Raw genomic sequence first — 14,337 nt, forward strand, 5'->3', positions numbered from 1 at the left:
CATTTATTTACAATCAGTTACATTAAAATGATCATTTTTGTTAATTTATTTTCTAAATTTTATTTGAAACTCAACCTTAACCACCACCTTATTGAGAAAAGTGAAATGATTGCAGAGCAATACCAATTACGTAAACTAAAAAACTGCAAGAGAAGCATATTAACAAAATGGTAGTACCAAAGATATTTATGATTAAAACTAGTAAAATAAAACTTACAATACAATTAATATTGAAGTAGGGACCAGGAATGACCACAGTAGAATATCAAAGTTGTTAATATATGTACTTTTAAAAAAGATGTATTTCCATTGTGAAACTCAAACCTCATAATAAATTAACAGTAAGTTAATAAATCTTTATTAACACAAACGTGGAGAAATTCTGCATTTAATCTTTTCTATAGCTGATAATAACCATGATGAACAAACTTTTCAGAGATCAGTGAAGAGAAAAATGGCCATGATTCCAAATATGTATCTAATCTTCTTTCTCTTTGTTGGTAAGTAAAACCTTTACATTTCAAAGAGTTTGACATTGTCGACAATTGTGTGTGGCAAAAATATGAAACTGACACAAAAATTCCTTACAGCCTGCTGCAACGCGCAGACAACAACCACAGCTGCTCCTACAACAACCACAGCTGCACCAACAACAACCACAACAACCACAACTGCTGCGCCAACAACCACAAGTACAGCCCCAACAACAACCACAACAGCTGCCCCAACAACAACAATTACTGCTGCCCCAACAACAACAATTGCTGCCCTAACAACAACTGCTACAGCTGCCCAAACAACAACCACAACAATCGCCCCAACAACAACTACAGCTGCCCCAACAACAACCACAACAGCCGCCCCAACAACAACAACTGCAGCTGCCCCAACAACAACAACTACTGCAGCCCCAACAACAACTGCTACAGCTGCCCCAACAACCACAACTGCTCCCCCAACAACAACAACTACAGCTGCCCCAACAACAACCACAACTGCTGCTCCAACAACCACAACTGCAGTTCCAACAACAACTACTACAGCTGCTCCAACAACAACAACTACAGCTGCCCCAACAACAACCACAACAGCCGCCCCAACAACAACAACTGCAGCTGACCCAACAACAACCATAACTGCTGCTCCAACAACCACAACTGCAGCTCCAACAACAACAACTACAGCTGCCCCAACAACAACCACAGCTGCTACAGCTGCCCCAACAACAACAACTACAGCTGCCCCAACAACGACTACAGCCGCCCCAACAACAACCACAACAGCCGACCCAACAACAACAACTACAGCTGCCCCAACAACGACTACAGCTGCCCCAACAACAACCACAACTGCTGCCCCAACAACAACAACTGCAGCTGCCCCAACAACAACCACAACTGCTGCCCTAACAACAACAACTACATCTGCCCCAACAACAACCACAACTGCTGCTCCAACAACCACAACTGCAGTTCCAACAACAACAACTACAGCTGCTCCAACAACAACAACTACAGCTGCCCCAACAACAACCACAACTGCTACAGCTGCCCCAACAACAACAACTACAGCTGCCCCAACAACGACTACAGCCGCCCCAACAACAACCACAACAGCCGACCCAACAACAACAACTACAGCTGCCCCAACAACGACTACAGCTGCCCCAACAACAACCACAACTGCTGCCCCAACAACAACAACTGCAGCTGCCCCAACAACAACCACAACAGCCGCCCCAACAACAACAACTGCAGCTGCCCCAACAACAACCACAACTGCTGCCCTAACAACAACAACTACTGCAGCCCCAACAACAACTGCTACAGCTGCCCCAACAACCACAACTGCTCCCCCAACAACAACAACTACATCTGCCCCAACAACAACCACAACTGCTGCTCCAACAACCACAACTGCAGTTCCAACAACAACAACTACAGCTGCTCCAACAACAACAACTACAGCTGCCCCAACAACAACCACAACAGCCGCCCCAACAACAACAACTGCAGCTGACCCAACAACAACCATAACTGCTGCTCCAACAACCACAACTGCAGCTCCAACAACAACAACTACAGCTGCCCCAACAACAACCACAACTGCTACAGCTGCCCCAACAACAACAACTACAGCTGCCCCAACAACAACAACTACAGCTGCCACAACAACAACAACTGCCGCCCCAACAACAACCACAACTGCCGCCCCAACAACAACAACTACAGCTGCCCCAACAACGACTACAGCTGCCCCAACAACAACCACAACTGCTGCCCCAACAACAACAACTGCAGCTGCCCCAACAACAACTGCTACAGCTGCCCCAACAACCACAACTGCTCCCCCAACAACAACAACTACATCTGCCCCAACAACAACCACAACTGCTGCTCCAACAACCACAACTGCAGTGCCAACAACAACAACTACAGCTGCCCCAACAACAACCACAACTGCTGCTCCAACAACCACAACTGCAGTTCCAACAACAACAACTGCAGCCCCAACAACAACCACAACTGCTCCCCCAACAACAACAACTACATCTGCCCCAACAACAACCACAACTGCTGCTCCAACAACCACAACTGCAGTTCCAACAAAAACAACTACAGCTGCTCCAACAACAACAACTGCAGCTGCCCCAACAACAACCACAACTGCTGCCCCAACAACAACCACAACTGCTGCCCCAACAACAACAACTACAGCTGCCACAACAACAACAACTGCCGCCCCAACAACAACCACAACTGCCGCCACAACAACAACAACTACAGCTGCCCCAACAACGACCACAACAGCTGCCCCAACAACAACAACTGCAGCTGCCCCAACAACAACCACAACTGCAGTTCCAACAACAACAACTACAGCTGCTCCAACAACAACAACTACAGCTGCCCCAACAACAACCACAACAGCCGCCCCAACAACAACAACTGCAGCTGACCCAACAACAACCATAACTGCTGCTCCAACAACCACAACTGCAGCTCCAACAACAACAACTACAGCTGCCCCAACAACCACCACAACTGCTACAGCTGCCCCAACAACAACAACTACAGCTGCCCCAACAACGACTACAGCCGCCCCAACAACAACCACAACAGCCGACCCAACAACAACAACTACAGCTGCCCCAACAACGACTACAGCTGCCCCAACAACAACCACAACTGCTGCCCCAACAACAACAACTGCAGCTGCCCCAACAACAACCACAACTGCTGCCATAACAACAACAACTACTGCAGCCCCAACAACAACTGCTACAGCTGCCCCAACAACCACAACTGCTCCCCCAACAACAACAACTACATCTGCCCCAACAACAACCACAACTGCTGCTCCAACAACCACAACTGCAGTTCCAACAACAACAACTACAGCTGCTCCAACAACAACAACTACAGCTGCCCCAACAACAACCACAACTGCTACAGCTGCCCCAACAACAACAACTACAGCTGCCCCAACAACGACTACAGCCGCCCCAACAACAACCACAACAGCCGACCCAACAACAACAACTACAGCTGCCCCAACAACGACTACAGCTGCCCCAACAACAACCACAACTGCTGCCCCAACAACAACAACTGCAGCTGCCCCAACAACAACCACAACAGCCGCCCCAACAACAACAACTGCAGCTGCCCCAACAACAACCACAACTGCTGCCCTAACAACAACAACTACTGCAGCCCCAACAACAACTGCTACAGCTGCCCCAACAACCACAACTGCTCCCCCAACAACAACAACTACATCTGCCCCAACAACAACCACAACTGCTGCTCCAACAACCACAACTGCAGTTCCAACAACAACAACTACAGCTGCTCCAACAACAACAACTACAGCTGCCCCAACAACAACCACAACAGCCGCCCCAACAACAACAACTGCAGCTGACCCAACAACAACCATAACTGCTGCTCCAACAACCACAACTGCAGCTCCAACAACAACAACTACAGCTGCCCCAACAACAACCACAACTGCTACAGCTGCCCCAACAACAACAACTACAGCTGCCCCAACAACAACAACTACAGCTGCCACAACAACAACAACTGCCGCCCCAACAACAACAACTACAGCTGCCCCAACAACGACTACAGCTGCCCCAACAACAACCACAACTGCTGCCCCAACAACAACAACTGCAGCTGCCCCAACAACAACTGCTACAGCTGCCCCAACAACCACAACTGCTCCCCAACCAACAACAACTACATCTGCCCCAACAACAACCACAACTGCTGCTCCAACAACCACAACTGCAGTTCCAACAACAACAACTACAGCTGCCCCAACAACAACCACAACTGCTGCTCCAACAACCACAACTGCAGTTCCAACAACAACAACTGCAGCCCCAACAACAACCACAACTGCTCCCCCAACAACAACAACTACATCTGCCCCAACAACAACCACAACTGCTGCTCCAACAACCACAACTGCAGTTCCAACAACAACAACTGCAGCTGACCCAACAACAACCATAACTGCTGCTCCAACAACCACAACTGCAGCTCCAACAACAACAACTACAGCTGCCCCAACAACAACCACAACTGCTACAGCTGCCCCAACAACAACAACTACAGCTGCCCCAACAACAACTACAGCCGCCCCAACAACAACCACAACAGCCGACCCAACAACAACAACTACAGCTGCCCCAACAACGACTACAGCTGCCCCAACAACAACCACAACTGCTGCCCCAACAACAACAACTGCAGCTGCCCCAACAACAACCACAACTGCTGCCCTAACAACAACAACTACTGCAGCCCCAACAACAACTGCTACAGCTGCCCCAACAACCACAACTGCTCCCCCAACAACAACAACTACATCTGCCCCAACAACAACCACAACTGCTGCTCCAACAACCACAACTGCAGTTCCAACAACAACAACTACAGCTGCTCCAACAACAACAACTACAGCTGCCCCAACAACAACCACAACTGCTACAGCTGCCCCAACAACAACAACTACAGCTGCCCCAACAACGACTACAGCCGCCCCAACAACAACCACAACAGCCGACCCAACAACAACAACTACAGCTGCCCCAACAACGACTACAGCTGCCCCAACAACAACCACAACTGCTGCCCCAACAACAACAACTGCAGCTGCCCCAACAACAACCACAACAGCCGCCCCAACAACAACAACTGCAGCTGCCCCAACAACAACCACAACTGCTGCCCTAACAACAACAACTACTGCAGCCCCAACAACAACTGCTACAGCTGCCCCAACAACCACAACTGCTCCCCCAACAACAACAACTACATCTGCCCCAACAACAACCACAACTGCTGCTCCAACAACCACAACTGCAGTTCCAACAACAACAACTACAGCTGCTCCAACAACAACAACTACAGCTGCCCCAACAACAACCACAACAGCCGCCCCAACAACAACAACTGCAGCTGACCCAACAACAACCATAACTGCTGCTCCAACAACAACAACTACTGCTGCCCCAACAACAACCACAACTGCTACAGCTGCCCCAACAACAACAACTACAGCTGCCCCAACAACAACAACTACAGCTGCCACAACAACAACAACTGCCGCCCCAACAACAACCACAACTGCCGCCCCAACAACAACAACTACAGCTGCCCCAACAACGACTACAGCTGCCCCAAAAACAACCACAACTGCTGCCCCAACAACAACAACTGCAGCTGCCCCAACAACAACTGCTACAGCTGCCCCAACAACCACAACTGCTCCCCCAACAACAACAACTACATCTGCCCCAACAACAACCACAACTGCTGCTCCAACAACCACAACTGCAGTTCCAACAACAACAACTACATCTGCCCCAACAACAACCACAACTGCTGCTCCAACAACCACAACTGCAGTTCCAACAACAACAACTGCAGCCCCAACAACAACCACAACTGCTCCCCCAACAACAACAACTACATCTGCCCCAACAACAACCACAACTGCTGCTCCAACAACCACAACTGCAGTTCCAACAACAACAACTACAGCTGCCCCAACAACAACCACAACTGCTGCCCCAACAACAACCACAACTGCTGCCCCAACAACAACAACTACAGCTGCCCCAACAACAACAACTGCTGCCCCAACAACAACCACAACTGCCGCCACAACAACAACAACTACAGCTGCCCCAACAACGACCACAACAGCTGCCCCAACAACAACAACTGCAGCTGCCCCAACAACTACCACAACAGCCGCCCCAACAACAACAGCTACTGCTGCCTCAACAACAACGACAGCTGCCCCAACAACAACCACAACAACTGCAGTCCCAACAACAACTACTACAGCTGCACCGACAACAACCACAACTGCTGCGCCAACAACAACAACTGCAGCTCCAACAACCACAACTAATGCTGCCCCAACAACAACCACAACAGCCGCCCCAACAACAACAGCTACTGCTGCCCCAACAACAACAAGTACAGCTGCCCCAACAACCACAACTGCTGCTCCAACAACAACTACTACAGCTGCACCGACAACAACAACAACAACTGCAGCCCCAACAACAACCACAACAGCCGCCCCAACAACAACCACAACTGCCGCCCCAACAACAACAACTACAGCTGCCCCAACAACGACTACAGCTGCCCCAACAACAACCACAACTGCTGCCCCAACAACAACAACTGCAGCTGCCCCAACAACAACCACAACAGCCTCCCCAACAACAACAACTGCAGCTGCCCCAACAACAACCACAACTGCTGCCCCAACAACAACAACTACTGCAGCCCCAACAACAACTGCTACAGCTGCCCCAACAACCACAACTGCTCCCCCAACAACAACAACTACATCTGCCCCAACAACAACCACAACTGCTGCTCCAACAACCACAACTGCAGTTCCAACAACAACAACTACAGCTGCCCCAACAACAACCACAACTGCTGCTCCAACAACCACAACTGCAGTTCCAACAACAACAACTACAGCTGCACCAACAACAACAACTGCAGCCCCAACAACAACCACAACAGCCGCCCCAACAACAACTACAGCTGCACCAACAACAACAACTGCAGCCCCAACAACAACCACAACTGCTGCTTTAACAACCACAACTGAAGCTCCAACAACCACAACTGCAGCTCCAACAACAACAACTGCAGCCCCAACAACAACCACAACTGCTGCTTTAACAACCACAACTGCTGCCCCAACAACAACAACAACTGCAGCCCCAACAACAACCACAACTGCTGCTCCAACAACCACAACTACAGCTGCCCCAACAACAACAACTGCAGCCCCAACAACAACCACAACTGCTCCCCCAACAACAACAACTACATCAGCCCCAACAACAACCACAACTGCTGCTCCAACAACAACAACTACATCTGCCCCAACAACAACCACAACTGCTGCTCCAACAACCACAACTGCAGTTCCAACAACAACAACTACAGCTGCCCCAACAACAACCACAACTGCAGTTCCAACAACAACAACTAATGCTGCCCCAACAACAACAACAACAACTGCAGCCCCAACAACAACCACAACTGCAGCCCCAACAACAACTACAGCTGCCCCAACAACAACAACTGCAGCCCCAACAACAACCACAACTGCTGCTTTAACAACCACAACTGCAGCTCCAACAACAACAACTACAGCAGCCCCAACAACAACCACAACAACTGCAGTCCCAACAACAACTACAGCTGCCCCAACAACAACAACTGCAGCCCCAACAACAACCACAACTGCTGCTTTAACAACCACAACTGCTGCAGCTCCAACAACCACAACTGCTCCCCCAACAACAACCACAACTGCTGCTCCAACAACCACAACTGCAGTTCCAACAACAACAACTACAGCTGCTCCAACAACAACAACTGCAGCCCCAACAACAACCACAACAGCCGCCCCAACAACAACTACAGCTGCCCCAACAACAACAACTGCAGCCCCAACAACAACCACAAAACCTGCTGCTCCAACAACCACAACTGCAGTTCCAACAACAACAACTACAGCTGCCCCAACAACAACCACAACTGCTGCCCCAACAACAACCACAACTGCTGCCCCAACAACAACCACTACAGCTGCCACAACAACAACAACTGCCGCCCCAACAACAACTACAGCTGCACCAACAACAACAACTGCAGCCCCAACAACAACCACAACTGCTGCTTTAACAACCACAACTGAAGCTCCAACAACCACAACTGCAGCTCCAACAACAACAACTGCAGCCCCAACAACAACCACAACTGCTGCTTTAACAACCACAACTGCTGCCCCAACAACAACAACAACTGCAGCCCCAACAACAACCACAACTGCTGCTCCAACAACCACAACTACAGCTGCCCCAACAACAACAACTGCAGCCCCAACAACAACCACAACTGCTCCCCCAACAACAACAACTACATCTGCCCCAACAACAACCACAACTGCTGCTCCAACAACAACAACTACATCTGCCCCAACAACAACCACAACTGCTGCTCCAACAACCACAACTGCAGTTCCAACAACAACAACTACAGCTGCCCCAACAACAACCACAACTGCAGTTCCAACAACAACAACTAATGCTGCCCCAACAACAACAACAACAACTGCAGCCCCAACAACAACCACAACTGCAGCCCCAACAACAACTACAGCTGCCCCAACAACAACAACTGCAGCCCCAACAACAACCACAACTGCTGCTTTAACAACCACAACTGCAGCTCCAACAACAACAACTACAGCAGCCCCAACAACAACCACAACAACTGCAGTCCCAACAACAACTACAGCTGCCCCAACAACAACAACTGCAGCCCCAACAACAACCACAACTGCTGCTTTAACAACCACAACTGCTGCAGCTCCAACAACCACAACTGCTCCCCCAACAACAACCACAACTGCTGCTCCAACAACCACAACTGCAGTTCCAACAACAACAATTGCAGTTCCAACAACAACAACTACAGCTGCTCCAACAACAACAACTGCAGCCCCAACAACAACCACAACAGCCGCCCCAACAACAACTACAGCTGCCCCAACAACAACAACTGCAGCCCCAACAACAACCACAACAACTGCTGCTCCAACAACCACAACTGCAGTTCCAACAACAACAACTACAGCTGCCCCAACAACAACCACAACTGCTGCTCCAACAACCACAACTGCAGTTCCAACAACAACAACTGCAGCCCCAACAACAACCACAACTGCTCCCCCAACAACAACAACTACATCTGCCCCAACAACAACCACAACTGCTGCTCCAACAACCACAACTGCAGTTCCAACAACAACAACTGCAGCTGACCCAACAACAACCATAACTGCTGCTCCAACAACCACAACTGCAGCTCCAACAACAACAACTACAGCTGCCCCAACAACAACCACAACTGCTACAGCTGCCCCAACAACAACAACTACAGCTGCCCCAACAACAACTACAGCCGCCCCAACAACAACCACAACAGCCGACCCAACAACAACAACTACAGCTGCCCCAACAACGACTACAGCTGCCCCAACAACAACCACAACTGCTGCCCCAACAACAACAACTGCAGCTGCCCCAACAACAACCACAACTGCTGCCCTAACAACAACAACTACTGCAGCCCCAACAACAACTGCTACAGCTGCCCCAACAACCACAACTGCTCCCCCAACAACAACAACTACATCTGCCCCAACAACAACCACAACTGCTGCTCCAACAACCACAACTGCAGGTCCAACAACAACAACTACAGCTGCTCCAACAACAACAACTACAGCTGCCCCAACAACAACCACAACTGCTACAGCTGCCCCAACAACAACAACTACAGCTGCCCCAACAACGACTACAGCCGCCCCAACAACAACCACAACAGCCGACCCAACAACAACAACTACAGCTGCCCCAACAACGACTACAGCTGCCCCAACAACAACCACAACTGCTGCCCCAACAACAACAACTGCAGCTGCCCCAACAACAACCACAACAGCCGCCCCAACAACAACAACTGCAGCTGCCCCAACAACAACCACAACTGCTGCCCTAACAACAACAACTACTGCAGCCCCAACAACAACTGCTACAGCTGCCCCAACAACCACAACTGCTCCCCCAACAACAACAACTACATCTGCCCCAACAACAACCACAACTGCTGCTCCAACAACCACAACTGCAGTTCCAACAACAACAACTACAGCTGCTCCAACAACAACAACTACAGCTGCCCCAACAACAACCACAACAGCCGCCCCAACAACAACAACTGCAGCTGACCCAACAACAACCATAACTGCTGCTCCAACAACAACAACTACTGCTGCCCCAACAACAACCACAACTGCTACAGCTGCCCCAACAACAACAACTACAGCTGCCCCAACAACAACAACTACAGCTGCCACAACAACAACAACTGCCGCCCCAACAACAACCACAACTGCCGCCCCAACAACAACAACTACAGCTGCCCCAACAACGACTACAGCTGCCCCAAAAACAACCACAACTGCTGCCCCAACAACAACAACTGCAGCTGCCCCAACAACAACTGCTACAGCTGCCCCAACAACCACAACTGCTCCCCCAACAACAACAACTACATCTGCCCCAACAACAACCACAACTGCTGCTCCAACAACCACAACTGCAGTTCCAACAACAACAACTACAGCTGCCCCAACAACAACCACAACTGCTGCTCCAACAACCACAACTGCAGTTCCAACAACAACAACTGCAGCCCCAACAACAACCACAACTGCTCCCCCAACAACAACAACTACATCTGCCCCAACAACCACCACAACTGCTTCTCCAACAACCACAACTGCAGTTCCAACAACAACAACTACAGCTGCCCCAACAACAACCACAACTGCTGCCCCAACAACAACCACAACTGCTGCCCCAACAACAACAACTACAGCTGCCACAACAACAACAACTGCCGCCCCAACAACAACCACAACTGCCGCCACAACAACAACAACTACAGCTGCCCCAACAACGACCACAACAGCTGCCCCAACAACAACAACTGCAGCTGCCCCAACAACTACCACAACAGCCGCCCCAACAACAACAGCTACTGCTGCCTCAACAACAACGACAGCTGCCCCAACAACAACCACAACAACTGCAGTCCCAACAACAACTACTACAGCTGCACCGACAACAACCACAACTGCTGCGCCAACAACAACAACTGCAGCTCCAACAACCACAACTAATGCTGCCCCAACAACAACCACAACAGCCGCCCCAACAACAACAGCTACTGCTGCCCCAACAACAACAAGTACAGCTGCCCCAACAACCACAACTGCTGCTCCAACAACAACTACTACAGCTGCACCGACAACAACAACAACAACTGCAGCCCCAACAACAACCACAACAGCCGCCCCAACAACAACCACAACTGCCGCCCCAACAACAACAACTACAGCTGCCCCAACAACGACTACAGCTGCCCCAACAACAACCACAACTGCTGCCCCAACAACAACAACTGCAGCTGCCCCAACAACAACCACAACAGCCTCCCCAACAACAACAACTGCAGCTGCCCCAACAACAACCACAACTGCTGCCCCAACAACAACAACTACTGCAGCCCCAACAACAACTGCTACAGCTGCCCCAACAACCACAACTGCTCCCCCAACAACAACAACTACATCTGCCCCAACAACAACCACAACTGCTGCTCCAACAACCACAACTGCAGTTCCAACAACAACAACTACAGCTGCCCCAACAACAACCACAACTGCTGCTCCAACAACCACAACTGCAGTTCCAACAACAACAACTACAGCTGCACCAACAACAACAACTGCAGCCCCAACAACAACCACAACAGCCGCCCCAACAACAACTACAGCTGCACCAACAACAACAACTGCAGCCCCAACAACAACCACAACTGCTGCTTTAACAACCACAACTGAAGCTCCAACAACCACAACTGCAGCTCCAACAACAACAACTGCAGCCCCAACAACAACCACAACTGCTGCTTTAACAACCACAACTGCTGCCCCAACAACAACAACAACTGCAGCCCCAACAACAACCACAACTGCTGCTCCAACAACCACAACTACAGCTGCCCCAACAACAACAACTGCAGCCCCAACAACAACCACAACTGCTCCCCCAACAACAACAACTACATCAGCCCCAACAACAACCACAACTGCTGCTCCAACAACAACAACTACATCTGCCCCAACAACAACCACAACTGCTGCTCCAACAACCACAACTGCAGTTCCAACAACAACAACTACAGCTGCCCCAACAACAACCACAACTGCAGTTCCAACAACAACAACTAATGCTGCCCCAACAACAACAACAACAACTGCAGCCCCAACAACAACCACAACTGCAGCCCCAACAACAACCACAACTGCTGCTTTAACAACCACAACTGCAGCTCCAACAACAACAACTACAGCAGCCCCAACAACAACCACAACAACTGCAGTCCCAACAACAACTACAGCTGCCCCAACAACAACAACTGCAGCCCCAACAACAACCACAACTGCTGCTTTAACAACCACAACTGCTGCAGCTCCAACAACCACAACTGCTCCCACAACAACAACCACAACTGCTGCTCCAACAACCACAACTGCAGTTCCAACAACAACAACTACAGCTGCTCCAACAACAACAACTGCAGCCCCAACAACAACCACAACAGCCGCCCCAACAACAACTACAGCTGCCCCAACAACAACAACTGCAGCCCCAACAACAACCACAACAACTGCTGCTCCAACAACCACAACTGCAGTTCCAACAACAACAACTACAGCTGCCCCAACAACAACCACAACTGCTGCCCCAACAACAACCACAACTGCTGCCCCAACAACAACAACTACAGCTGCCACAACAACAACAACTGCCGCCCCAACAACAACTACAGCTGCACCAACAACAACAACTGCAGCCCCAACAACAACCACAACTGCTGCTTTAACAACCACAACTGAAGCTCCAACAACCACAACTGCAGCTCCAACAACAACAACTGCAGCCCCAACAACAACCACAACTGCTGCTTTAACAACCACAACTGCTGCCCCAACAACAACAACAACTGCAGCCCCAACAACAACCACAACTGCTGCTCCAACAACCACAACTACAGCTGCCCCAACAACAACAACTGCAGCCCCAACAACAACCACAACTGCTCCCCCAACAACAACAACTACATCTGCCCCAACAACAACCACAACTGCTGCTCCAACAACAACAACTACATCTGCCCCAACAACAACCACAACTGCTGCTCCAACAACCACAACTGCAGTTCCAACAACAACAACTACAGCTGCCCCAACAACAACCACAACTGCAGTTCCAACAACAACAACTAATGCTGCCCCAACAACAACAACAACAACTGCAGCCCCAACAACAACCACAACTGCAGCCCCAACAACAACTACAGCTGCCCCAACAACAACAACTGCAGCCCCAACAACAACCACAACTGCTGCTTTAACAACCACAACTGCAGCTCCAACAACAACAACTACAGCAGCCCCAACAACAACCACAACAACTGCAGTCCCAACAACAACTACAGCTGCCCCAACAACAACAACTGCAGCCCCAACAACAACCACAACTGCTGCTTTAACAACCACAACTGCTGCAGCTCCAACAACCACAACTGCTCCCCCAACAACAACCACAACTGCTGCTCCAACAACCACAACTGCAGTTCCAACAACAACAATTGCAGTTCCAACAACAACAACTACAGCTGCTCCAACAACAACAACTGCAGCCCCAACAACAACCACAACAGCCGCCCCAACAACAACTACAGCTGCCCCAACAACAACAACTGCAGCCCCAACAACAACCACAACAACTGCTGCTCCAACAACCACAACTGCAGTTCCAACAACAACAACTACAGCTGCCCCAACAACAACCACAACTGCTGCCCCAACAACAACCACAACTGCTGCCCCAACAACAACAACTACAGCTGCCACAACAACAACAACTGCCGCCCCAACAACAACCACAACTGCCGCCACAACAACAACAACTACAGCTGCCCCAACAACGACCACAACAGCTGCCCCAACAACAACAACTGCAGCTGCCCCAACAACTACCACAACAGCCGCCCCAACAACAACAACAGCTACTGCTGCCTCAACAACAACGACAGCTGCCCCAACAACAACCACAACAACTGCAGTCCCAACAAC

The 14,337-nt window shown here is 50.3% G+C and overlaps 1 protein-coding gene across 1 annotated transcript in view; it reads left to right on the forward strand.

The window, feature by feature from the left end:
- Nucleotides 1–14,337, forward strand: part of LOC145423712 (uncharacterized) — a 36,921-nt gene that overhangs the window by 4,465 nt on the left and 18,119 nt on the right. Inside the window, exons 2-5 of the mRNA XM_080296469.1 lie at nt 6,039–6,572; nt 8,283–8,822; nt 12,060–12,413; nt 13,167–13,678. Coding sequence (XP_080152595.1) covers nt 6,039–6,572; nt 8,283–8,822; nt 12,060–12,413; nt 13,167–13,678 — 1,940 coding nt within the window. The remainder of the gene's footprint in view (nt 1–6,038; nt 6,573–8,282; nt 8,823–12,059; nt 12,414–13,166; nt 13,679–14,337) is intronic.

Source organism: Astatotilapia calliptera, chromosome 22 (assembly GCF_964374335.1).
Source record: "Astatotilapia calliptera chromosome 22, fAstCal68.1, whole genome shotgun sequence".
Classification (NCBI taxonomy): domain Eukaryota; kingdom Metazoa; phylum Chordata; class Actinopteri; order Cichliformes; family Cichlidae; genus Astatotilapia; species Astatotilapia calliptera.